This window comes from Mirounga leonina, unplaced genomic scaffold (genome assembly GCF_011800145.1).
Source record: "Mirounga leonina isolate KUSES-001 unplaced genomic scaffold, KU_Mleo_1.0 Mir_151, whole genome shotgun sequence".
NCBI classification, from domain to species: domain Eukaryota; kingdom Metazoa; phylum Chordata; class Mammalia; order Carnivora; family Phocidae; genus Mirounga; species Mirounga leonina.
The window spans coordinates 44388311-44414353 of record NW_023270377.1 but is presented as its reverse complement, the minus strand read 5'-3'; the positions used below and the strand labels follow the sequence as shown (position 1 = coordinate 44414353).

Here is a 26043-nt window from a genome sequence, read left to right as displayed (position 1 = left end):
ATTTTCTTATTGCTGTTGTAGAGAGCATTGCTGACATTCACTGGCCTACTGAGTCCATCACAGCTGTGCTTATGCATCTCTCCCAAGCTGCGCTTTCCACTGAACTGGAAAAGATTGCCATTGTTGGTTGATAATTTGCCACACCCTCGTTTTGCCTCATCCTTCCAGTCACTCTCTTTGTGAAAGGAGAGCCAGATTAATCAGTGCTTTTGCCGGTGCAGGTGTTTAGATTTGTGTTAAAACTCCAAATGCAATCCAGAGAGCAAAATGACATGTCGGTGTGAGCTGTTTAACATCAGGGCAGCCAGGGATGTATAGAAAAGAATAACAAAACACAACAGAAATGGTACGTGCAATGCCTGAAATAAAGCATGAAAAGCATTATTTAAAAAAATAATCTATCTAACTTTTCACACTGCAAAATGATTTTAATGAAGAAATTCAACAAACTTCAACTTTTATCGACCATCTAAGACAATAAGATAATAGAGAGACCTGAATTTTTTAGGCAAGTGTCAAAGACACCGGAAGAAAAACAAATCATATTTCTGGACTAGTTTGAAAGCAAGGTTTTTTTGTTTTGTTTTGTTTTTGGTTTTGATTTTTAAGTATAGGATGAAGATAATTGGAAGACAGAAAGATGTATGTAACAGTCTTTTTCCCCAACATCTCCACTATGATCCAGTAAAACAGCTTAATTTCATGACTGTTCACTAGTTACTTTTTTTTTTTTCATCAAGTGGTGACTCTCCAATCTAAAATCAGAAGACTCACAAGAGATTGGTCCAACTGATTCTCTTTTCCTGTCATCAGATGATGTCATCTACATTGGGACATCTTTGTGCTTTTTGTAACTGGGCCCCGGGAAGCAAGCTAACCACTATCCATCCCTACAGAACAGATACATATACCTGGGAATAGATGCATAACATGTGAATTAAGTAAAAATTGAGTAACATGAATTGAGAGAAAGAGAGAGAGGAAAGCAAGTTTAAAGAAGGACAGTTTTGAACTGGGTCTTAGAGAAGTGACTTCCATGAATCGGTGTGAGGCGGAGAGAATTTTCTGTGTACATGCACACATGGAAATGGGCACAGTTGAGTTAATGTGGAAAAAATGAAATAAATGCAAGTGACGCTGACTAGACTTGACCAGAATTGAAGAGCCCAGGTAGAATACACGGATGATTGAGGAAATTGTGGATTGATGATTAAGGTGTAAAGAAATACTGTGCTTACTAGAAATATCTTGATCTGTGGACAAGCATGTTTCTCTGGCCAAGATTTATCAAAGACTTACAGATGGTATTTGTCCCTCTTTCAAATATGACCCAGAAATCACTCCTTAGATCCAGAACTACATTGAAAAGCTATGTTAATGTGGCTTGGAAAATATACATATGAACATCTAAATTTATATAAATATTTATACTAATCTTTATACCAATCCAGATAACATGAGAGCTTCTTCTGGGACTCATTTGATATTCCATGTAATAAACCCTTTCCCTTCCTGTTTCTTACAAAGCCAAAACATGAAAAAGCTAATTTCTTCTCTAGAAAACTCTGTCCTGGCTTTCACAAGCAGCATACAAATTTGAAATCTCACAAGAAACCACGCTTTGGCTGGCTAAAGAAATTTGTTGAGAAATAGGAATAGCTATTGATGAGTTTCTAACTTTTAAGATGCCATTCAAACATAGCTTAGATGCTTAGTGTTTTGACGTTTGCCTGAAATTGTACTTCTAGAACCCAGAGTGGGTGGATGAGAAGGAACAAACAGAGGCTTTTCTTTCAGTTAATCTCTTACAGTTCCTTATTTAAATTGAGTTAGGGTGGATTCTGGCAAAATCCCAATATAAAGAACTTCTAGGAAGATAAGATTTGCAAATTAGCCATGCCCAAGAAAAGGGCATCAAGCAATTTCTCAAAATCAAGCAGTTGTTAATGTTGTCAGAGGAATTGAAAAATATATACATTTAATTCTTCTATTAAAATGCAAGGCAGAGCATTTTGACATATATTCTTAAGTTATGCAAACATGTATGTAAGGAAAATATGTTACAAACTTAGATACAAACAGATGCACACAAACTCCAGATGTGTTTTTTCTTACTTTGTGGGTAATAGTGTCTTCTATAAGGGAAAAAGACGTATTAATCATTTCTTTTACTGCTGAGGGGATGGGTGCTGCTCTCATATTTCAGAAAGGGGCTGGAAAGTGAGGGAAGCCAAACTTTTTCCTATTTAAGGCCAAAGCAAAGGAATCTCAGTGGCTGAGTTTTATGACGGGCCCGGTGCTGAAGGGCAGGGGACATCTGATGGTGCTACATTGAACTGCTTTTCTTTTCTCCTTTTTGCACAAAGAGTCTCATGTCTGATATTTAGACATGATGAGCTTTGTGCAAAAGGGGACCTGGTTACTTCTTGCTCTGCTTCATCCCACTGTTATTTTGGCACAACCGCAAGGTGAGTAGGTCTTGCTTTCAAGAAACTTTCTGGGGTTTTTGTCTTTCCTTCTCCTTACAAACAGGGATGAAGGGGAAATTAGCCTCCGCAAAGTTAATTTCCTCTGTAAGCTCCCAACTGGGTAACGTAGAACTGAGCGTGATGGTGTTTTTTTGTTTTTTCACATTTGTATAGAAAGAATATTGTCATTTTTGTATTTGAAAGTTTTCTGGTTGTTTAAGATAAAGATGTTCTTGTACTAACTTGTTTTCATGTTAGCGGCCCTGGAAACTTTTTAAATGGCTTTTAAAAAGTTCCCCTCCTGGACTGTTAACATCTTGGAATGCTTTCCTAGGCAGTCTGGAAGTTTTTGGTCTTTTGTAACAATTTTATACTGTCTTTTGTATGCTGGATTCTTTGTAAGGATAGACTATTGAGCATTGTTTTCTCAATAAGGTAATGCATTTTAAAAACAACATGAATTAAGGGAAATACACATTATTAGAATTATGGAATATATTTCTATAGAATGGCAACAAGCGGATACTGTCCGTGTACTTTAAATGGATACAAACTGCTAAGAATGTTTCATCGTCCCTATGTTTATTCTGTTTCAAACACTTCCATGGTTGATTAATACATATTTCTAATAGTTTATTGTTAAGGGTCTAGTGTTTTTCACATGTTCTACATTTTAACTGCATTTGCATTAATGAAGAGAATATTTAAAAAGTGTTTCCAACAGGAATGTTTGACTTTTCTGCAAACAAGGTAAAAAAGATGCTGGTACTGTTTGACTTTAGAAGGTTGATTTGTTGTGTTTTCAGATAACTGTAAACAATGGTTTTCATGTTCTAGTTTCCCCCAAACCACGCTTGTTTCATTATCTGGTTATGTGAAAACATTTCTTTTAACTCATATGTTTCTCATAGTCATGAAAATGCCAGACACATTGGAGTACAAACTTTCATAGAAATAAATATTTAAATGTTAAATTTAAAGATGTTAGAAGAAATCATTACACATCAGTTTCTATTTGCACAGAATCAAAATGTTTACATTTAAATTCAGTTTTTGCAACATGTGTCTGAAAATAGTTTTTGTTTATTCATATAAAATCTTTGATGTCCTTTAAGGTCATATATAAGTGGGGAGGCAGGGGGGACACCCAATGGCATTGCTTCAGTTACAATCGGCCCATGGCCACGAAAGAAAAGAAACACCCATATTGCTTGTTCTCCATATATCCTCTCCCACTTATTCCTCTTTTCCCTTCCTGTCCCCTCCTTCCCATCTCTTCACCCCTGTTGGCTCTTTTGAGCCTCCTCTCCCTTTTCATTCCTTCCCTCATTAACCCCCTTTCCCAGGCAGGCCCCTGTTTCCTCATCTCTCTTCCTCTTCTTCCTCTATCACTCCCTCCCTCATCCCCAAGTGTCCTCCCTGTACCTCCATCTCTTTTCTTTCTTCTTGCCTCCTCCCACTCTCTTTCCCTAGAACTCTTCCCTCTCCCTTCCCTTTCTGTCCCTCCCAGAACATGCTACAACTCCCAGTCCTTGGCTAGGGTACCAAATGCCTCCACCACACCCGTACCTCAATAAAGACATTTACCATTTTTATAGCTCTTAAGTTCTCCTGCTTTCGGGGCAGTGGGGGGGGGGGGGGCGGTGGTAGGGACAGAGTTGCCATTTATTGGAAAGACTACAAAACTTTGGTGTTTAGTTCAAAAGATTGACAAAATATTTGTAGTTGCCTGGTGGTTACAATCTTTTATAAGCACTATGGCTATTTTTCTTTTTGATCCAACTTTAGAGGGGAAAAAAGTGTTTAATACCTTCATTATTTGTATATCACAGAAGTTCTTTCTATTTTTCTTTGTCTTTAGCTATAGAAAATAATAGTTCTGAAATTTTGCTGATACATTTGTGTGCTTTTAAGCGCAAAAGAAGCTGAGAGGGATTTTGTTCAGCTTACTATTTTCATTTGTCATGAAAAAAGGTTAAGTATTTTAAGATAGTACTTCTTGTGTTCCCTATAAATTTTATAAGGAAAGTCTGTAGGTGGATTGGCTTTGGAGAGGTTACAGAAGGTGGCTGAATATATGGCACACTAAGAACAGTTCAATATAGTTCTGGGGTATGGGTTTCTTACATATTTCTTGAGAATCCCAGAGAGAAATAGCACTCACTTCTAGTCTACTCACACAAGTTTTCTGGAGCTTAAAACATGTCCTCACAAAGTATTTGGTCCTTCTACAGATTTCTGAAAGTTCTATTTAATTCACATATTTTATTCCACCAATGGAGAGATGTGGTCTGTTTTATATTTCCTGTAGTTTATAAACATGCCAAATCTTAAGCACAAAGACTAGCCACCTAGTGGCTGACAGGGTTACCATTTACACGACCAATGCCAACATAAGTGTTACACAGCTGGATTCCATATTTTAGAATGAGATTTAAAAATATTACATGTGTGAATTTTAAATATTAAACACTACTTTCCTAAGGAAATAAGTATATTAGTGATAAAATACTGCCCAACAAACATACACACAAACACGTGGTAACAATATTCAGAAACTTTGGAAATGAGCTTGAATGTTATGGCCATTTTCAAAATTCCACAGGTGACTATTCCACATATAACATGTAACTATTTGTTTAATATTTGTCAAGTATTTTTATGTAGTCCTTATTTGACACAAGTATTCTAGCCACTGCTTATTAGATAGGTGGATAAATAAATAGATCGATATTATTAGTGATATTGCTTCATTAAGGGCAAGGAGATAAACTTTATTTTAATTAAATGTATTGTAATGTTTTTGCTTATATTTTGCTACCCTGATAATTCCACCATGACAATGAACTGCGAGACTTTAATTGCTTTAGAATTACAAAATAAATGGACTTAAGAGAATCCATTCCCTATTACAGGTCACGAGAGTCTATTTTCCATTATGCTTAAGGAGACAATTTGAAATCCATCAAGTAGCAATCAAGTTTTCTGGTTTGTGTTGCCCCCAGAATTAAACATACTGAATGAAGAAAATATAGCATAAAATCACTGGAAACAATTGTCCCTTCAAGAGGAGAGAATTTATAATTGCTCATGTATTTCAGTGTCAGCATCCCACATGGATTCAGGGCTTTAGTTGAGATTATACAACCCAGAAGTGACAGTGTTAAGACTAGGACCAAAATTCTGTTAAATCCTAAGTAATTAGAGAACACAAACATACACTAAATCTAGAGTACCTGACTTTTCTTATTTTTGTAATTGTTTCTCACTGAAAGGCAATACTAAAAAATTTTCTATTGTCCTAGAAAATATATCCACGAATGCGTTTTCTCAAGGTGAGAAAAGGTAGATTTTTTCTCTGTTTAACACTCAATTTTGAATTGGTAAATCTATTCTTTAAACAAGAGAAAAAAATGTTCAGTTATGATTTAACCAGAAATTATCTTCAGTTCTGTAAAAATATAAACTTTAAGTAAATAAAGTATTGATACAAAATTTTGTGTTTTTCATTCATGATACCTTGCATTTTTTACCACCCACAGAGTATTCAACATCATATGATCTAAAAACCTATAGGTAAATAGTTATTCTGATTAAATTCTGGAATTAAACATCCCACTATCATAAGCGGAAAGACAAAGCCACTGGAACAATTCTGGGAAAGAAGGAAAGACTGTGGTCATGTGCCTTTTAACTAATTCAGATTCCTGGGTTGATGTCTGAGCTACAGGTTTATTTTAAAAAATCAAGGACCATTGGCTATGAGTTTTCCAAGAGTAGTTGAGACAAACTAAAAGAAAAGTCCCTATTTCACACCTACAGTCACTTGCCAGACCTTGAGGGGTCACTCAGAGAAGGGTGCCATCTACTGAAACCTCATGGTTTTCATTGTGGATGACTCTTTGGTGCAAAGTTCCAAAGATTTTGTAGCCCAGTCCATCAAATGATAGCATTGCCTTGAAGTCATTAAAGAGGATTGCTTAAAAGTTAAAGGTTTAAAGATGAAAGATTTGATTGCCTTTGCTGGACATGAAGAACATTTGTAAAATTTCCAGGTCTGCAATAGCTTTTTGGAAATGTCTCAGTGGACTGTTTCTTGTAAAACGGTTTTCCCTGGAAAAAAGCTCAGTCCCATTGTTTTCCAGACTCAAAAAAAAAGGAGAAGAAGAAGAAGGGGAGGAGGGAGGTGTGGTGTAAAAAAATCTAGAGTTTTCAAAGGGGGAAGCTTTGCCTGTTTCGTATCAAAATGACAACAGAAAAAAATGAGATAGCTATTCTTCCACAAATCATTTGTTAACTGCAGTTTGGGGAGTTACATTAACCACTAGAATGTCTGTCTGTGCCTAATGAAAACACAGCAGAAGTGGATTCCTTTCAGATTAACTAATAAAACCCTTGTATTTTCCATGACTGAGGTCAAGAACTGCCATTTAAAATGTACAATTAATGAACAAAACCAAAAGTTCAAAGAAGAAAGCAAAACTTAGAATGCCCAAAAGATCTAAAAAAATCAAAGAGAAAGGATCCAGAACCTATTAAAAATTAAATTTGTTTTGAAAACTTGCATTGAGAAATTCCTGGTTCAATGAAATGTCATTTACTTTTCTGAAACTGTGCTTTCTATAGTATTTGGTGTGGAAGAAGGCAAACAGGGACTGTGTTTCTCAAGTTAATTAAAGTCAGAGAAACACTCTTTGGAACTGCAAGTATGTCCATAATGTTCAAAGTTAGAAGGGAAGCTTCTAATGAAGTTAGAAGATCATTAACATGAGTCATTTAGTAACTAGAACTACTAAGTCATTACTACACTATATAGCTATGATAGGTGAAAACCGGTGTCTTAGTGAGACACCCTAAATATGCTTTTTTGTGTGTTCGATACCTAAGCCTTATCTGTTTGTTGAGGCTGCACCAGAGTTGCTATGAGAATCAGGCTTCTCTGGATATAGTAAAATGTATGCTGAGTTTCCCAAACACATACTAATTCTGTCGGTGGTCTGGATGTCATTAGGGTGGCCTTGGAGATACGTCTCTTTTTCATAAGGTCAGGAGAAAATAAACAACAGAACTTAACTCCAGATGCTATCTTCTTGTTTTGAGACCAGATAGAAAAAATATTCTGTAGGCGACTGTTATCCCTTAAGACAATAACAACCCAAAAAACCCCACTGTCTTTTTAGACTCTGATTCTGAGCTTGCAGGGCTTAGAAACCCTAATGGGGTAGAGCTTTGAAGTTGGCTTTTTTAACCCTACCTTGACCTTGAAACTGCAGAAAGGAATACAAGGCAGTAAAGTGTCAAATTTAGAGTTAGCTTTCTCAGGTTCCAATCGTAGCTTTACTCCTACCACGTAATCTTGGGAAAATTTTTCAACACCTCTGTATCTCAGATTCCTCATCTATAAAATGAAGATGATGACAGCACTCACCCATAAGGAAGATTAAGTAAAATAGGTGTACGGAGCCTTCAGAAGAGTGCCTACAACATAGGAGACACTCTACCAGTTCTGCCTAGTATTACTTTTACTGCCAGTGTAAAATAAAATTGCTGTAGGGAGTGAAAGTACTTAGTGACCTATGGATAAGGAAAGTAAGATGTACAGTTTGGTGATCAGACAAATCAGATCAAAATGACAACGGAAAAAAGTGAGATGTTTGCCAACTGCCACAAAGCAGGTAGAATATATTTTCTTCAGTATTGCTACAATTTGTCACTAATCAGTTTATGTTATAATGCAATTGCTGATTGTGAGATATATGATACTTTTAATTCTAATTCTCTAATTATTTTTATTTTTCCCAGGACAAAATGTTAATCACCTTAAAGGAAATTTCTAACTGGAGGCATAAAATCATAGATCTAGAAAGAATAAAGTAAGGAAACATCTAGACATGATTCATAAAGTTTTTTTGGTTTTTGGTTTTTCTGGTGGGGACAAGACTAATCAGAATCCACCTTGTCCATGTAAAACAACATTTTGAAATTGAAGTTATCCACCTATAGAGGTCTACAGATATTTCCTTGAAGTTCTTTTAGTCAACTCATCCAGCGTATTTTAAAATATTCTGATAAATATAAGCAGCAGAAACGTATTTAACCAAAATGTATGTTTTCCAAACAGTGTCATTTAAAAGCAAAACATACTTCAGTTGGAAGCTATATACACTCTATATACTCACACTTACAAAATATTCAGCTTCCTAAAGAAACAGGAAAATAATATTATGATAATTTGCATTTCACATCTGTTATTTTTAATTTTCAGATTAAAGAGCACCTTTTCCCTGAAAAGGATTCAGTAAGAAGAGAAGAAAAAAAAATGAAATCTATCACTCAGGCCAAATTAACAATTTGATTGGATGCTTTGGGGCATATTATTTTTACTCCAAAAATGGATTGAGACAAACATAATTTATACTATTTGTTAGTCGCAACAATAAAATTCTATCAAATCAGCATAAATTAATATTTAAAGAATGGAAACAAAAACAATAAAAAGGAAAGTGTTAAGCATATCTAAAAATATTAGATTATCTTACTTGGTTTTATTTTTTTCTGAAGTTTCAAAACAGAGAGATAAGAAATAAAAGCTCAGAGTGGATTATGTCATAGACTAGCTTCATTTTGTTTTATAATTTAGATCCCAGGAAGGAGATGATTTAGTCTAATGCATTTGCTTGTGTGGCCACAAATAAATTTATTTCAGGTCTGTACTTTGTAACAAGGAACGGAAACACCAAGTGACATGAGAGGTGGGGTGTAAAATTAATTACTTATTGGAACAGGGAGACTTCATTTTATTTTATTTTATTTTTTATTTTTTTAATTTTTTTATTTTTAAAGATTTTGTTTATTTATTTGAGAGAGAGAATGAGATAGAGAGACAGAGAGCATGAGAGGGAGGAGGGTCAGAGGGAGAAGCAGACTCCCTGCCGAGCAGGGAGCCCGATGTGGGACTCGATCCCGGGACTCCAGGATCATGACCTGAGCCGAAGGCAGTGGCTTAACCAACTGAGCCACCCAGGTGCCTCAGGAGACTTCATTTTAGCAATAACAATAAAGGAAGTAATTGGAAAAATCTATTTCTTCTCCAGTAGTAAAAATGAGATTATTTGCCTTTTATTTAACATTTTTGAATTTCTGAATCCCATTTTTAAAACCATTTCTAAACGCTGCAAGTGGCAAACTAGAATGTTATTCCTTTTGAGAACAAAACATTCTTTTTCTTGACTTTCCCATGATTTTCTCACAGATCATTAGACTATGGTACTAAAACTGAGGGCCATGAGACATCTGTGTAAGAGGTTTAGCTTCCAGGAGAACATATCGCCAACCATATCTTGTCACGCACAGAACAAGAAATTAGAGGAAACTGCCTTTCAACAAAGGTGACTGAGATAGAGTAACAGAGAACAGTCTGACTCTCAACCACAAGTTTCTACAGAAACTGACTTTTCAGGAGAGCCAAACTTCTTTTAAATGGATGTGAAATAAGTATGGCAATAAACAACCTGCATTAATTCTTATTTTTCAAGCATTCCAACTTTCTTCTTTTCCTTAGAACAACATCACTTAAAAAAAAAGAGAGATGTACAATAAAGTGACTCAACCTCTATATTGAGACCTCTGTGGTTTAAGAGGCATAAAACATATGGTTTCTAATAAAATTTGGACACAAGAAGCTAAGTAACAGTTTTCATTTATGTAACATTGGTTTTAACCCAACTCTAATGAACTCATTTACAATTTAAAAAAAAAGTAAATATTGTGCTCACTTAATAGTTTGCAGAGCAAATGGAAAACACTGTATTTCTAGTGATGTGGTGATACTTTCAATGAGACGTAAACAGAGAGGATGAATATACAAGGGAAAAAAATGTTAATTTTAGGTCAGATGAAGAACAAAGAAAAGATATTTAAAATATGAAATACTTGACTCTCCCTTTAACTGTTTTAATCATTTGTCTTTAGTAAATTATCAATATCCAATAGCTAAGTTTTGTAACATAGGTCCTGTGTTAAATGTAGAAAGATATTCCCAATCCAGAGACAAAGAGCTGAAGGAATCATTAGTATAAATTAGTACTATATTTTCTTCCCCCCCCCACAGCTTTACTGAACTATTATTGGCAAATAAAAGTGTGTATATTTAAGGTGTACAACATGATGATTTGATATACATACACATTGTGACATGATTACCACAATCGAGTTAACTAGTAGTCACCCCACAGTCACATTTTTGTGTGTGTGCAGAGGGGTGTAAACACTTAAAATCTACTTTCTTAACAAATCTCTAGTATACGATACATTATTATTACCTGTAATCAACATTCTGTACACTAGTAGTATTTTCAGAAAGGCTGGGGAGCCTGAAGTCCACATTATTAATGGGGAAATCTTGAGCTAAAAATAATCTGTTGGAACATTTCCCATAATGTTAATTTAGAGAAAGCTTTAAAATGTTTCATTTTAAGAATCAGAAGCTAATCCAAAAACTGCAGAATGTATTTCATGCAATTTATTAAACTACCTTCCATCTAATTAAAACATTCAGGCCTCTTCTGAAGAACAGTGAACTTAGTTCCTAAATATAAAATGTCAGTTCTGCTTAGAGAAAAATGAGTTTGATGCCTCTCCCCTCTCATATTATTATTGTTCATAACAATGTGAAAAAGATTGGGCTTCTCTTAAGCATATCTTTCATAATACTGTTTAAATAGACCTACTTCATTTGCATTAGGTAAGCATTCTGGCATTCAGCTTTTATGCTCACTAAATAGAAAGGAATTCTCCTCCGAAAGCTTAGACAGTATTTCTTTCCAGTGTTCTCATATATCTGTTTCAAACATGGAGGAAGAATGAGAATAACTTTTTAAAATAAACAAATTCTTGCCTTCTTAAAATTGCAATAAAACAAACAAGCTTTCTTTTATTAGCTGTAGACCACTTTGGGTAATGGTCCCACACAGTAAGAACAGACTTTGACACTTCCTGAATTGATGGAGGGTATTATAATAGTGCAAGATCGTTAAAGTCGTATCTGTACACAATAATGGAAAAGACGAATGGAGGCCATGTCAGTCTGCAGGTTCTGCAATTACCCCTCTTTTGTGAACTTTTGTTAAACCGGCTAAACGTCTAAACCCAAAGTATATAGCATGAACCTAAATCATTATTACTTCAGATATGAGAGGATATAGAACTGGGAACTTATAAACGTGATCTTCATGGTCATATGCAACCTCCAGATGGAAAAACTTTAGGACCCACTCAAAGGCCTCTTGACCACAAGGCAGCAAAAAGTATGGTTATTAAACTACTTGCTTCCTCCCAAGCAGGCCTCTTTCAGCAGACATTTTAAAGATGTTGGCTCTGAGAAAATAAAGTTTCACTGTTTCACAAAAATATAAATACTGAACAGTATATCATTTGTTGTTTGCAAAAATTTTTGCAGATGTTTAGAAACATCTTATTTATTTACTCAATTACTGGCAAACTATCATAATAATCCTTAGGAACTAAAGCTGTATTTAACCACAATCCACAGCTAATGCTTTAAGAATTGAGACCAGGTTTTGTTTTGGCAACCCCTAAGCTGATTCATTGTTAATATCTGCTGAAATCTGAGTACCTTACATATAAGTAGGAAACAAGTTTAAAATTTTGGTTGAAGCAAATTTTTGACCATGTTAAGCCACAAATACACATGCCATGATTCATATTTTTCCCTATTATTTTTACTTATTCCCTGCCCATATTTATTTTTTAAAAACACTATTTATTTTTAGTGATTTGGAACTCTCTTTATATCCATATGGGCTATACAATATATTATGTCATATCATGTTGACCTACTAATGCCCAGTGGAGCTGACAGTGATATTCAATACATACAGCAAGCTTTGCTAAAGCTTTCCCAGGAATCTGGAAGAGTTTTATGCTGCCAAGACCAGCTGTTTTCCTCTGAATTTCCCAATTAGCTTAATAAAATCCAGAAAGTCTTCAGAGTTAGTGATAAAATCGTCATTATAGTTTAATGCTCCGGTCTACTATTAAAGCAGAGGATAATGATTGCTAGAAAGGCTTGTTTTCAATTACACAATTAATAAATAAATGTTTAAGTCTTGTGTGGTTTCCATTGGTGCTAAATTCTTACTATAATTGAAATTAAAATTCTTATTGGCCTTAAGGAAAATTTACTATGGTGTGCCATTTTGAAGCTAATAAACAAGATTTGGTATTTTAAGCAATCTTTTACCAGTTAGCAAATTATGTATAGAGAATATGATATTCTTAGTAATTTAATTTGTGGATTTTTTTTTTTTTGCATAAGCATGCTTCTAAGAACATACAAATTAGTTTAATAAAAGGAAGAACTTATTGGTTTCAAACTATCTCCACTTTGGTTATTGGGAAGTCATGACAGCATAACAAAAATCATATTTCAGCAAAACCTAAGACAACATCACACCATCTAACTTACTTTCCAGCTGTTGACGGGGGATGCTCCCATCTTGGTCAGTCCTATGCGGATAGAGATGTCTGGAAGCCAGAACCTTGCCAAATATGTGTCTGTGACTCAGGATCTGTTCTCTGTGATGACATAATATGTGACGAACAAGAATTGGACTGTCCCAACCCAGAAATCCCATTTGGAGAATGTTGTGCAGTGTGCCCCCAGCCTCCAACAGCTGTGAGTTTAAAGAAAATCTGTACACCTTCAAGATTTATATTTTAACACATGAATCGTTCCTATACCGTAGGAGCTTGAAAGGAGAAGAAAGCAATGTCTACCAACTATGTTGGAATTACAAGTAAAAGATGAATATTCTGGTTTAAAACTAAGGATTGGATGTAATTGGGGATAAGAAATAAATATGCAAATTGGGACACACTTCATGGGAAAGTTGCTCTTATGTCTTACTTAATCTGTATCTTTTCCATTTATTAGCCTCCTCGCCCTCCTAATGGTCATGGACCTCAAGGCCCTAAGGGAGATCCAGTAAGTAAACATTCTTCAGTAGAATGAAATGAGTTATTTAAGTAGTCTGCTTTTTTTTTTTGCTTCTTCTAATAGCCTTTTCATATTTGAGTCTTCATCATTCAGACATTTCCTTGACTACTACATTATTTAATGACACAAGAGAACTCAAACTGAGAATCCATAATTGTACATGTGAATACTTAAATTTCCCCAACATTATATAATGTCTTCATCCCCATTATCAATTTGAAAAATAAAATATAGGACAATCTACAAAGAAATAAATCATGCTGAAATTATTCACATGATTTAGATAAAAAATATATGTATTCTCAAGAAAATGTATCACTTATATCGGTTCCTCATATTATAAAGCAGAGAAGCTACAATTTGATGATAATTCTGAATCACGAGGCCTTTTCACTGTCTTATGAGTTTTTGTCTTTGATTCTTTTAGGGCCCACCTGGTATTCCTGGGAGAAATGGTGATCCTGGTATTCCAGGACAACCAGGTTCCCCTGGGTCTCCTGGCCCCCCTGGAATCTGTGAATCATGCCCTACTGGTCCTCAGGTAATAAATTCCAGGACGAAAAGATCCCCTCCCTTTAAAACTACCTACTTCATTTTCTTTTCTTTAGCCTATAAAACATTTCACTTTTGTGGATTCCTTATATCTATTCTCTGATTGTATGTATTTAACAAATCCTTATTTAGTGCCTGTAAGTGCTGGACACTATTTTAAGTGATTTATAAATTTTACTTTTCCTCATAATGCTAATGCTATTGTTATTATATCTTTGCAACATTTCCCAACTTCTCAGCAGACATAGAATCTATCACTATGTTTGAGAAATGAGCCATCAACTCCCAAATGAATTAACCTGGAGGATCTAGGAACTGCTGTAACTGTGCCTTATTTTACTTATAATCCCAACGGTAGAGCCTCTGAAAGTCTGGACAAAAAGCAGTTAAAGAGCTGTGAATACTCCTTATTGACTTTAAGTCAACAGGATGATTCAAGCCTAGGCAAATACTCTTGCCAAGCCTTCAGAGCACATCCTGCTTCTCCTAAAAAGCATGACAGCCAAATAACCCTGCATGTAAAACAACCAACCAAACAAATAAATGAGATGTAATTTCTGTTGCATGCGGTTAGGAGAAATTAGAAGCCACATATCTACAAATCACTCTGAGTTTTAAAAAATGCTATTCAAAAATCATTTCAACAGAAAGCAAAGCATACCATCTATTTATTCTTATCCTGGTACCAAACATAACCCACTTGTAGGACTGGGATTCAAAACCAAATAATCTTCAAAGAAATCCAATAAGCACATGAGCTTTTCTATTATTCTTGTGCCTATTTTCTATGGGGATGCTTATTTGGAGGGTGAATTTGTTAGGCATATTAACCAGAAGCCAGGGGATACAAATTTAACTTTCATCATTAAATGTTGGTAAAGTAATTTGACTTTTCCATTTTTTTCCTGCTCAGAATGAGACGATCAGATTATATGATTTCAAGCCTCTTTCAGCTTCAAACAGTCCATGATCCTATGTTTCTAAAGCTGTGGGTATCACGTAAAAATGATATTTTGAGTAAGATCATATAGGAAATAATTATTTGGGAATAACATTGCACAGAGTTAGTTGAAGGGTGTGTGTACTACATAAACAAGTATTTCTGTAGTGTATCTACTACCTGAAGCAACAGAGAGACAGGATAAGCAAGATGATGAAATAATACATACCACATCTTCTGGCATGCAGAAACTCTCTGTCAGTGAATGGTAGATGTTGCATGCACCTCTTCTAAATGCTTTTGGAAAGAACTATGACATATATATCAAAATGATCGTATCTACTTGGTCTCTTTGCTACAGAACTATTCTCCCCAGTTTGAGTCATATGACGTCAAGGCTGGAGTAGGAGGAGGAGGAATCACAGGCTATCCTGGGCCAGCTGTATGTACAAGAGTTTCTCAGCATTCTAGAGCATGATGTAGTTTCCAATTTGTTAATTCTTGAATGATTGTTTTCCTAGTAATATGGTATTATTACATATGCGTACAAAATAGCTTATTTTCCATTAAGGCTGGTAAAGCAAATGGTAGGATTATCATGATCTTTCTTATCCTAACTCATTTTTTCCTCACTGCCTCTCATCTCACACCTGTTCTGCCTCGCCTTCCTTCTTTATACAACAACGCATCCCAGGAGCCCACCTGCCTTAGTGCTTAGGTCTCACACCTATATATTCCCTAATTTTAACCAAAATTTGCTATTTTTCACTTCCATTTTTCCTCGTTCTAAATTGTTCAGAATCTTCTTTTTTTATGTGCTTTCATCAATTAAGTGCTACTTGCTAGATGACAATCCGAGTGATGAATGTCCAATATTACAAGCTGCCCCACCTCAAACCCTGAAATCAAATACAAATATTTCCAGAATTTATTGAGTCTTTAAGTTTTCCTATTACACATGATAGCTATTCACATTGTACCCAAAAGGTTTCCCTTAACGTAAATGACCTAGAGTTTTGATAGAAGAAAATAGAAAAAAAAAATCACTGAAACCTGGGCACCTGGGCATGACGCATGGTGTCCCACGTAAATGACCCTAATTGTAGACCAGGCTCTCGGGAGAAGCAATGTGGGAAAGATCATCACTTCACTGCCAGTAACAGGTACGTAAGTGTAAAGGAAACATGATGCTGGATTCTCAGGGATTATGGAAGGTTTCCAACCAGATCATTAGACACCATATTTGTGACTTCCAAAACTAGAGAGGACAAAATTTAGCTGGTAGATCCAAATGACCAGTTAAAGAATGACCCTTAAAATTGATGTAAATTGTAAAAAGAGAATTTTACAAATCTCTAAAGTTTTGGGGGATGTGATTTTTTTTTTCTTTTAAAGCCGGAAGGAAAATTATATTAACAATGTAAATATCTGGTCTTATGCAACTAGATTCAAATTATGAATCTTATTTTTCAATCCTATATACAGTTTTTACTAAAAAAAACAAAAACTAAAAAAACAAAACAAAACAAAAAACCCACTACTTAATATTCCAGAAAAGAGGTTACGAGAGAACATTTAATTACAAACTGTTGCTTTATAAATTTGTTATCAGTATTTAGAAACCGCATGCTATAAAATGGAAGATTTTCTAGTGTAAGCTGTATTTCTGAGCAATGATAAATCAGTTGGTTCTAATTGTAATTTATCATCGTCCCATGTATGCTGATTTTCAAAAGCACATCTAAATCTTCATGTTAACATAACTCAGTGACATAATTAAGAATTTCTGGGTTGATTTACATCATTGTTTTTAGAAACTGGGATTAACAGTATGTAGATATTTTTCCACAGGAGTCTGGCTGGCAGGCAAAAAAAATGCTTCTTCACCAGGACAAGTATCATTCTAATTGCAGGGACTTCCACAGCATTTTGCATGGATTTTTCCAGATTTTAAACCCCTTTTTATGGAGGGTTCAGGCTAACATTTTATAGCATTTACTAATAATTTGTATTGATTCTGTGGGAATTCCATTTAGAGTGATGTTTTTGTAGTGAGATCTTTATTGTATATCTAATAAAATTAATCATATCCATGAATAGTTACTACATAACGAGGCATGCTGTTCTTATTTTTTTTTTTTAATGTCAGTATCATTTCTGAACAGAGGCATCTCTTTGATGCCTGAAAAAAGTGTATTTCAGATAAATTTATTTGGTATTTATCCTTTACATTTACATTCCAGGGTCCCCCTGGCCCTCCTGGTCCCCCTGGTACATCTGGTCATCCTGGCTCCCCGGTAAGTGTAGCCATTAGTGGTGCTTTCTTTTTCATGAATTTTATATAAATCGAGTTTACATAGATCTTGCTGTAATTTAGCCATTCCAACATGCATAATCCCAATTAAGGAGAGAAATCACACCCAGGAAACTATCATTCCTTCAAAGATGGAATTTCATGCCTAATTCCTTTCCACAGACAACTATTCATAATGAAAACCTTGGTAAAATTAAACCATAGGCTTAATTTGCATGTGATACGGCTTCAAGTTCAAAACAATTCATTTTCAATGGAATAACGTGGATATAATGGAATAAATTTGCTTTCTTCTGATCTGAAAAATTTTGGCTTCTGTGTTTATAAATTGGAATAAGATTTACTATTGCATTCACAAATCCTGATTTCATACTGTCTTCAAGAGGTAAATGCTTAATGTGAATATTACATTACTTTTAAAATATTTGCACATTATTCTACTCACTAGGGTTCTCCAGGATACCAAGGTCCCCCCGGTGAACCTGGGCAAGCTGGTCCATCAGTAAGTAACAATTACATCTGTATTTAATAAATTGACAATTCTATGTAGAAGTCACTTTTATTTTCTAAAATATCATCATAGGTCCTATAATGTATAGATTGTTTATGCTCAAAATTAAAATAATAAATAATATTTCCTATGATAGTTGAACTGGTTTCAAAGATCTTTTGGACTCTGTAGTGGTTTAGATTTCCTAGAGACACTTGCTATTGAATCTAGGAATTCCTGGCCTAATTAGCCACCATCATAGTTCACCTCCTAGTGTGGATACAAATCTTCTTTCTCTTAAATATAGATTTAATTTTCCTGTAATCACTCAGTTCACCTGCATATCTGCTTTTCTGACATACAATTTTTAAAACTTAATTTAGTAGAAATAAGTATAATCTAACAGAGTCCTCCAAAAAAAAAAAAAAAACCATGCTGTATAAACAAGCAAGTGAGGTGAAGTTAGTTCAATTTAATATTTCAAACTATTTGGAAATCCCTGTATATTAAAAAATTCAATATCTCACAAAATGTGAAAGTGCCTATGGGTTTATAAGTGCATATGATATAAAATATAGATACATGATATTTTTAATTCCTATTAAAAATAAGTTCATTAAACAGTGAAAACTGGATATAATACAGGCATAATATTAACTCCATATGTCATTTTCATCATGAAAAATATTAAGAGTATTTTCTTTTTTTTTTTTTTTTAAGATTTTATTTATTTATTTGAAAGAGAGAGAATGAGAGAGAGAGAGAGAGCACATGAGAAGGGGGAGGGTCAGAGGGAGAAGCAGGCTCCCCGCCGAGCAGGGAGCCCGATGCAGAACTCCATCCCGGGACTCCAGGATCATGACCTGAGCTGAAGGCAGTCGCTTAACCAACTAAGCCACCCAGGCGCCCCAAGAGTATTTTCTAAAAGGAGATTCCTTTCAGGAAAACACGTACTATGTAACAATAAGTTGTTGTGAAAGAAAAACCTATAGATACATTTGTTTTTTATTTTCTTATTTTCAGGGCCCTCCAGGACCCCCTGGTGCTATAGGTCCATCTGGTCCTGCTGGAAAAGATGTAAGTCTTTAAAGATTGAATGGAGATATGGCAAAATCCAAGTTGGAATATACTGTATGCTAGGCTCATGAGAAAACCTTACCAAAAAAATCATTGCTATCCTAATGACATTTTAGCTCATATTAATTTTTGAATGTATAGTGTTTGTATAACTGTAAATACCATAATTTGAATTCCAAACTAATGGAACCCCTAAATGTGCTTCTTCACTGTCAAGAAGGTACACCCACTGAATAGATCATTTAACTGGAGGAGAGAAAAGTAGCTTCTTTCTTCTTCTTGTAATGAAGAAATTGATATCAATACTTCATGAACTTGAAAACTTAAAAACACCTTTAATATTGTGTCCTTCTTCCTTTCCCATTTGATTTCCAATGGCAAATTCTTCTCAATGGATTGAGAGAGCCTTATAATAGTTCAGTGAAGAGTGATGCGTGTGATGTTCATAAGTTCATATTGAGATGGGAGAAGTCCTCTCCATTCCTTCTACTAGGAAAGCTGTTCTAACAACTAAATGTTTAGCCTAACCATTTTCATGAGTCCTTGATGAGAAAATGCAAAGTCATTGGTTTGCTAACTAGGCACAATGTGCTTTCTCTTCCACAATCACCTACGTATTTTTTTTATTTCTCCACCTAGGGAGAATCAGGAAGACCCGGACGACCTGGAGAGCGAGGGTTGCCTGGACCTCCAGTAAGTCTTTGGCATCCAGTGAATTACATGGAGTAGTCACGATGATCTTAGCTTGAAAATTATTCTATAATTAGATTGAATTAAACTTAAAAATGGAAGGCATTTTACAACTGGACTGTGATTCTATTTGAAAATTCATTAATATCTGTTCTATTCCTTATTTTTAGGGTATAAAAGGTCCAGCTGGTATGCCTGGATTCCCTGGTATGAAAGGACATAGAGTAAGTAGAGTTTCTAGATTAACAAAAAGCTATTTCATTTAACCATGTTTACTTGCCTAACCAATTTTATTGGGCAATTTGAGTATGTGCCAAAAATGGTTGATTTGATTTTTTAACAGTCAGTTGACTTTGTTGACCAAACCAACTAGTAATTTTACAGGTAGTAATTAGACTGATTTTAAATATGTGAAAAGGCTTGGGAAAAAATTATTTAATTTTCTTATCATCATTGCCAGAAAAAAATGAAAATGTATTATTGAGAGCCATGCATTATTCATTGGCTTAGTCAATGTGATTTACAATTCAATCAAGCAAATTAGTCTATGCAAATCATTAGGTAGATTCCACCAACTGACCCCCAAATTTATCAATTTAATAGAAATAAAATCTGTGAAGCTGATATTTGCTATCACTAAGGCAACTTCCTAATTGAACTAGATTGTACTTGTTAATTCAGATTTTTTACTATAAAATCAATGTCAAATATCTTCAATCCATTTAAAAGAGTTTTAAATTATTCACATCAGTGAATGTGGTAAAAACTAGTTATGAAAAATACAATGTAAAGTTTTCAACCATTCTGGATTGTTAACAGATCTTTAATATTTTTATTACTTTTATACGTTTCCTAGGGCTTTGATGGACGAAATGGAGAAAAGGGTGATACAGGTGCTCCTGGATTAAAGGTAAATCAAAACAAAAATCATATTTTTGTAAATAAATTCCTTTAAATGTTATAGCTATATTTAAGATTTATACTTTGGGGTTTAACCTTTTCTGAAATTTACCTGAATTTTGCATTCCAGGAGCTAAATAACAGTGACTAATTCAGATGTTCTATTGGGGCTTCCATGAAAGCTGATAGCTTGACTATCTAGATTAGAAATGATTGTGCATCTCTGAGTAACTCACTGATTACTCCTGTTTCATCCTCAAGTTTTTAAAATGCAAAAATTGAGAATTATGGTAAATAAAATGCTACCAAAAATTTGATATTGCCAAAAAATATCTTTTTCTTAGGTTCTATAATATTCTTCATAATGTGCTGCATTTAAAAAACTTTACATTCCTCTCTCTGTTCTACAAAATGGTAACATATTTTACATGTTTCTAGGGTGAAAATGGCCTCCCAGGTGAAAATGGAGCCCCTGGACCCATGGTAATTATATTTCTTATGTAATTTTCAGTTTTAGTTTATTAACCTCCATCTAACCCAAAACTTGCCTTGCTCCTTCCCCAACTGTTCTTACACATGGCAAGGTTAAGGTAAGACCATTCTTTCAACTGTGTTCTGTAGGGTCCCAGAGGAGCTCCTGGTGAGAGAGGACGGCCAGGACTGCCAGGAGCTGCGGTGAGTTTTGCTACCAACACTGCACAGAATCCCAGATAAGGGTCTCATCCAGGTTTGCAGGCTGTGGCAATCGCCAGGAAAATCTTTCCCATGAAATAGCATTTAACGATGCCTCCATAAAACTGTAGCTATAACTGTAGGGAAACAAATAAGGGTTTTATAGTTATTATCTCCTTTGAAAATTTTTTTGAGGGTTAACTTTGCCTATGTTATTAGAACAATTAATTCACATTTAGTTCTGTTAAACACAGAACCCAGTTCTTCTATATCAGATCATTGCTGTATACATCAGAATTTTAACAATTTGACTCTAAAAATATATATTTAGCAGATTTTAATACACTGGAGGAAAAGTCAACTCAATGGAGTCAGAATTTTAGTAAGGGGGCGCCTGGGTGGCTCAGCAGGTTAAGCTTCTGCCTTTGGCTCAGGTCATGATCCCGGAGTCCTGGGATTGAGTCACTCTCTTTCTCTCTCTTGCTCTCAAATAAATAAATAAAATCTTAAAAAAAAATCATTTTAGTCATTACTCGTGACTGGCTTTTCAGAATTAAGAAGATATTTGAGACAAACTTCTCTTTTTAGGGGGCTCGAGGTAATGATGGTGCTCGCGGAAGTGATGGACAACCAGTAAGTAACTTTTTATCTAACCCTGAGTTGCTTCAGTGTAATGAGAGATTATGTGGTATGGAATGTTGGAATAATATGGAATATAGGCCTAAAACTCAACATTGTCCATAAACATTTCACTCAAACTGACACCAGGTCCATAGACTAAATCTAGACACGATCTAGAAACACTAAACCCATAAGTGAAATTCTGATACTCCTCATTATACTTGGCCAATTACTAACATCTGTATAGTGTTCACTGTGTCAGTTAATAACCAGTACTGGACATGGCAATTAAAAGCGCTCTGAAAAATAGATAATAATATTACCTCCATTTTATAAACAAGAGTACAAGAGTTCGGGCTAAGTAAATTGCACAAATCACAGAATTTGTGGTGGAAGGCAGGGGATCCTACTTTTCTAACTTTAGATTTTACTTTCTTGTATTTTGCCACATTGTTTCTCTACATAATATTCACCCATGGATGATAAGTACTATTTTATCTGCATAATTGTCTTCTGTATTGTTTATGTGCTAACTTATTATTTACTAGTTAGTGTTATGTTAGCTTCTGTTTACTTGATTAAGAGCTCTTGAAATTGTCTTTAATTTTTTTCAGGGTCCTCCTGGTCCCCCTGGAACTGCAGGATTCCCTGGTTCTCCTGGTGCTAAGGTAAACATGCATTTTTATAGAAGAATATAAAATAGATCTTGGAACAACAGAAAATCTTTGGATTGTTTCTTCAAAATAATATATATATTTTACCCATCAAGTAGATATCTTTTTACCTATTCAGATCTTTAAAGCCCTATTTTTAATTCCCTGGCATTCAACTATTCTGATATCTCTTCGTCTTTTCCTAGTCTCTTTCTGAAAATCAGATCACATAATCACACACATAGTTAGTATTTTTCTGTGCCTACGTGATTCATGATTCTTTGCTTATGATAGAGCATATCATCATACTATTCCTGCATTTGGGAGATGGGCTTAAACTGGCTTAGTGATTACAAATGGCGAAAGACACTGACTACTTAGGGTTTTCCACCTTAGGGTGAAGTTGGACCTGCTGGATCTCCTGGTTCAAGCGGCTCCCCCGGACAAAGAGGAGAACCTGGACCTCAGGGCCATGCTGGTGCTCCAGGTCCTCCTGTAAGTAACAAATATGGCCATTGAGGAGTGTTGCTACACTTCTTTCATGAAAGCATATGTTTTAATGTTGCTATCAACTGAAATATTTTTTGAAAAAAAAATTGTTGCTTGATGCTCTGAAATGACTCTACTGTGATAAATACTGATTTGGTTAGTACTAAAATTCATGGGTCTTGAGGTTTACCCTCTTCAAAATTTATGAATTTTATGTTTATTTGACAAAGTGGAGGATGGATAGTTATCTGATACTTCAAAGAATGTGTTCCAACTGATCACTGATCACAAAAATTCAGAGAAGAAACAGGATTAAACACCTTTTCTATTTATTCCTTAATCATTTAGACCAAGTGCATATTATCTTTAATTTATTCAGATAATGATAATTCTTTTGCCTACATTTTATGTGTTATGCTGTAGTTGGAGGAATCACCGAATCTCTACAAAGCCCAACACCCATCAATAAATTTACTTTGCAAATGTATATTCACTAGTTACATTATTTTTACTAGGCTCTTTTCCCCTTCTAGGGCCCTCCTGGGAGCAATGGTAGTCCTGGTGGGAAAGGTGAAATGGTAAGTTGCCCTCACGCCCATGCTCATTTCATCCACACCCATTATTGGATTCCTTTGCATTTTGCATGACAACCCATTTGTGATGTCTAAGTTAGCTCTTCAGAAAAGAGAGTTCAAGTTTAACTAATGTTAGTGTTCTTGGGCTATTTTTAGGGTCCTGCTGGCATTCCTGGAGCTCCTGGACTGATAGGAGCCCGGGGTCCTCCTGGACCAGCTGGTACCAATGGTGCTCCTGGACAGCGAGGTGGTGCAGTAAGTTGCATATTTTTTCCCTAGTTGCCTGAAAGGTGTGGCTCAAGTCCCACAACAGAAATATAAACAGCAAACTTTTTGCACTTGTTTATTTGATTTTATGTTGGTTTCCCTCTGGTTTTATCACTGGATCAGCAGTTGCCACTGCTGATTTTCTTAGTCTGTACTCCCTGTTTTTAAACCAAGATTTTGTTTCATTTAGGGTGAACCTGGTAAAAATGGTGCCAAAGGAGAGCCAGGGCCACGCGGTGAACGTGTAAGTGTTACCCCAACAGAATGGGTTATTCTTTATTTCCGCTAAAATTTTGCAACCAAATGTATCCCTTTATTGGCATCCTTTTTAGGGGGAAGCTGGTTCTCCAGGTATTCCAGGACCTAAAGGTGAAGATGGCAAAGATGGTTCACCTGGAGAACCTGGTGCAAACGGACTTCCAGGAGCTGCAGGAGAAAGGGTACGTTTCCCATAGGCATCTCCAAGGAGAAGAGTTATCACTTTCATCCACATAGAACTTGACCTTCAGGGTGAGGAAACCATGCTTTTTCTTAAGCTGAGTACTCAATCCCAAATGTGTTTTGGGGGCATTGTATAACATGAGAACATCTCTATTGTTACTCAGAAATTATGAAAAAGTTTTCATGCTTTGGGCTGAAACATTTGCCTTTTACTATTTCCAGGGTGTGCCTGGATTCCGAGGGCCTGCTGGAGCCAACGGCCTTCCAGGAGAAAAGGTAAATAACTTTAATTTCTATTTTTATAAATGCTGGTACTACAAATAGTTATGTTCTTCCACACAGTTTCCCATTAACTAAAACCTAAATATCTGAAGGAAATATATTGGAGTTTAAAAATAATTATAATTCCCAGTACACAACAATGATTCTAGCCCCTGCTCAGTCCTTCTAGCTTTGTAACTAAAGCAAGTCATTTAACTTCTATGAAAATTCATTAACTTATGTGTCAATAAAGAATTATTTATTTCAGCATCATTGCAAGAATAAAGTCAATTAAAGTGCCTGAAAGTTCTTTGAAAACTCTAAAATACTATCCAAATATGATTTTATATCATCAGCGATATTTGACTTTATATGCATCGAAGTATATCGTGATACCCACTGAATATTGCTGACATGTGATGTTCATCAAAGTTGCCTCAAACTACTCCCAATATGATAATCCGAGCTAATAGATAACAGTGATTTTATGGCATGTCAGCAGCATACCAACTCTCTTTAAGAGACAAAAGAAAGCTTTCTAACTGTAACCTAAAGGTGGTCAATGTCTAGGTCAATGAAGGTTCTTCTACCTATTTGTTGATTTATTTCACCTTGTAGGGTCCCTCTGGGGAGCGTGGTGGTCCCGGCCCCGCAGGGCCCAGAGGAGCTCCCGGAGAACCTGGCCGAGATGGTGTCCCTGGAGGTCCAGGAATGAGGGTACCGAGAAACGCTTGCCTGACACTGCCCTTTAGTAAGAAGAAGAGCAAATAAAAGAGGATCAAAGACAGCTCAAAGCAGACTATAATTTTACAGCCTCAAAACAAAGCAAAATACTCTTAAGATAACTTAAGATCAGAATTGATTGAAGAAAAACAGAATACTTGACTGAGACATAGACAGGAAAATGTGTGCAAATAAAAGGCTACCTATGAAATCTCAAAATTTTACAGATACATATATATATTTAATTATCATTTTAAATCACCTGACTGACTGACCTTTTCAATTTAGGGTATGCCCGGAAGCCCAGGAGGGCCAGGCAGCGATGGAAAACCAGGGCCTCCCGTATGTACATTTTTAACATCTCATTTTATAGCCCAGTGAATAATGGAATGCATAGTTTGGCCTAACATTGATGCATATTATAGAGCCTTGATATATATATATACACACACACACACTCATACACACATATATACATATATATTGCATATTTTGATGAGATCTTTATCAAACCCTTATTAATGTAATTTTTTTTCTCATTAGGGAAGTCAAGGAGAAAGTGGTCGACCAGGTCCTCCAGGCCCATCTGGTCCCCGAGGTCAGCCTGGTGTCATGGGTTTCCCTGGTCCTAAAGGAAATGATGTGAGTTCCTTCCTTTATTTCTTCAATAAATATTTGACAGAAGGCTTTTCTTTTCCATATGGGAGTTCAGAGATGGCCAAAATTTGATCTCTATTTCAAAGCACAGTAGAATATATGAAAATCAAAATACCATGTGAGACAGGGAGTATTTGTTGTTGTTGTTTGGGTTTTTTGGGCTTTTGTTTTTTTGGGGGGGGAGTTCTGGGGAAAGAGTGGCAAACTTTATGAAAAACTAGTTCTAGAAAGTAGTT

The 26043-nt window shown here is 35.4% G+C and overlaps 1 protein-coding gene across 1 annotated transcript in view; it reads left to right on the top strand.

Annotated features, from left to right (window-relative positions):
* The first annotated feature begins 2269 nt into the window (after positions 1-2269).
* COL3A1 (collagen type III alpha 1 chain) overlaps positions 2270-26043 on the top strand; it is a 38925-nt gene continuing 15151 nt past the window's right edge. Inside the window, exons 1-24 of the mRNA XM_035007555.1 lie at positions 2270-2468; positions 12962-13164; positions 13423-13473; positions 13913-14026; positions 15339-15419; positions 17221-17274; positions 17740-17793; positions 18805-18858; positions 19498-19551; positions 19719-19772; positions 20405-20458; positions 20887-20931; positions 21070-21123; positions 21709-21753; positions 22356-22409; positions 22791-22889; positions 23417-23461; positions 23615-23713; positions 23916-23969; positions 24058-24165; positions 24389-24442; positions 25046-25144; positions 25439-25492; positions 25694-25792. Coding sequence (XP_034863446.1) covers positions 2390-2468; positions 12962-13164; positions 13423-13473; positions 13913-14026; positions 15339-15419; positions 17221-17274; positions 17740-17793; positions 18805-18858; positions 19498-19551; positions 19719-19772; positions 20405-20458; positions 20887-20931; positions 21070-21123; positions 21709-21753; positions 22356-22409; positions 22791-22889; positions 23417-23461; positions 23615-23713; positions 23916-23969; positions 24058-24165; positions 24389-24442; positions 25046-25144; positions 25439-25492; positions 25694-25792 — 1761 coding nt within the window. The 5' untranslated portion in view covers positions 2270-2389. The remainder of the gene's footprint in view (positions 2469-12961; positions 13165-13422; positions 13474-13912; positions 14027-15338; positions 15420-17220; positions 17275-17739; positions 17794-18804; positions 18859-19497; positions 19552-19718; positions 19773-20404; positions 20459-20886; positions 20932-21069; positions 21124-21708; positions 21754-22355; positions 22410-22790; positions 22890-23416; positions 23462-23614; positions 23714-23915; positions 23970-24057; positions 24166-24388; positions 24443-25045; positions 25145-25438; positions 25493-25693; positions 25793-26043) is intronic.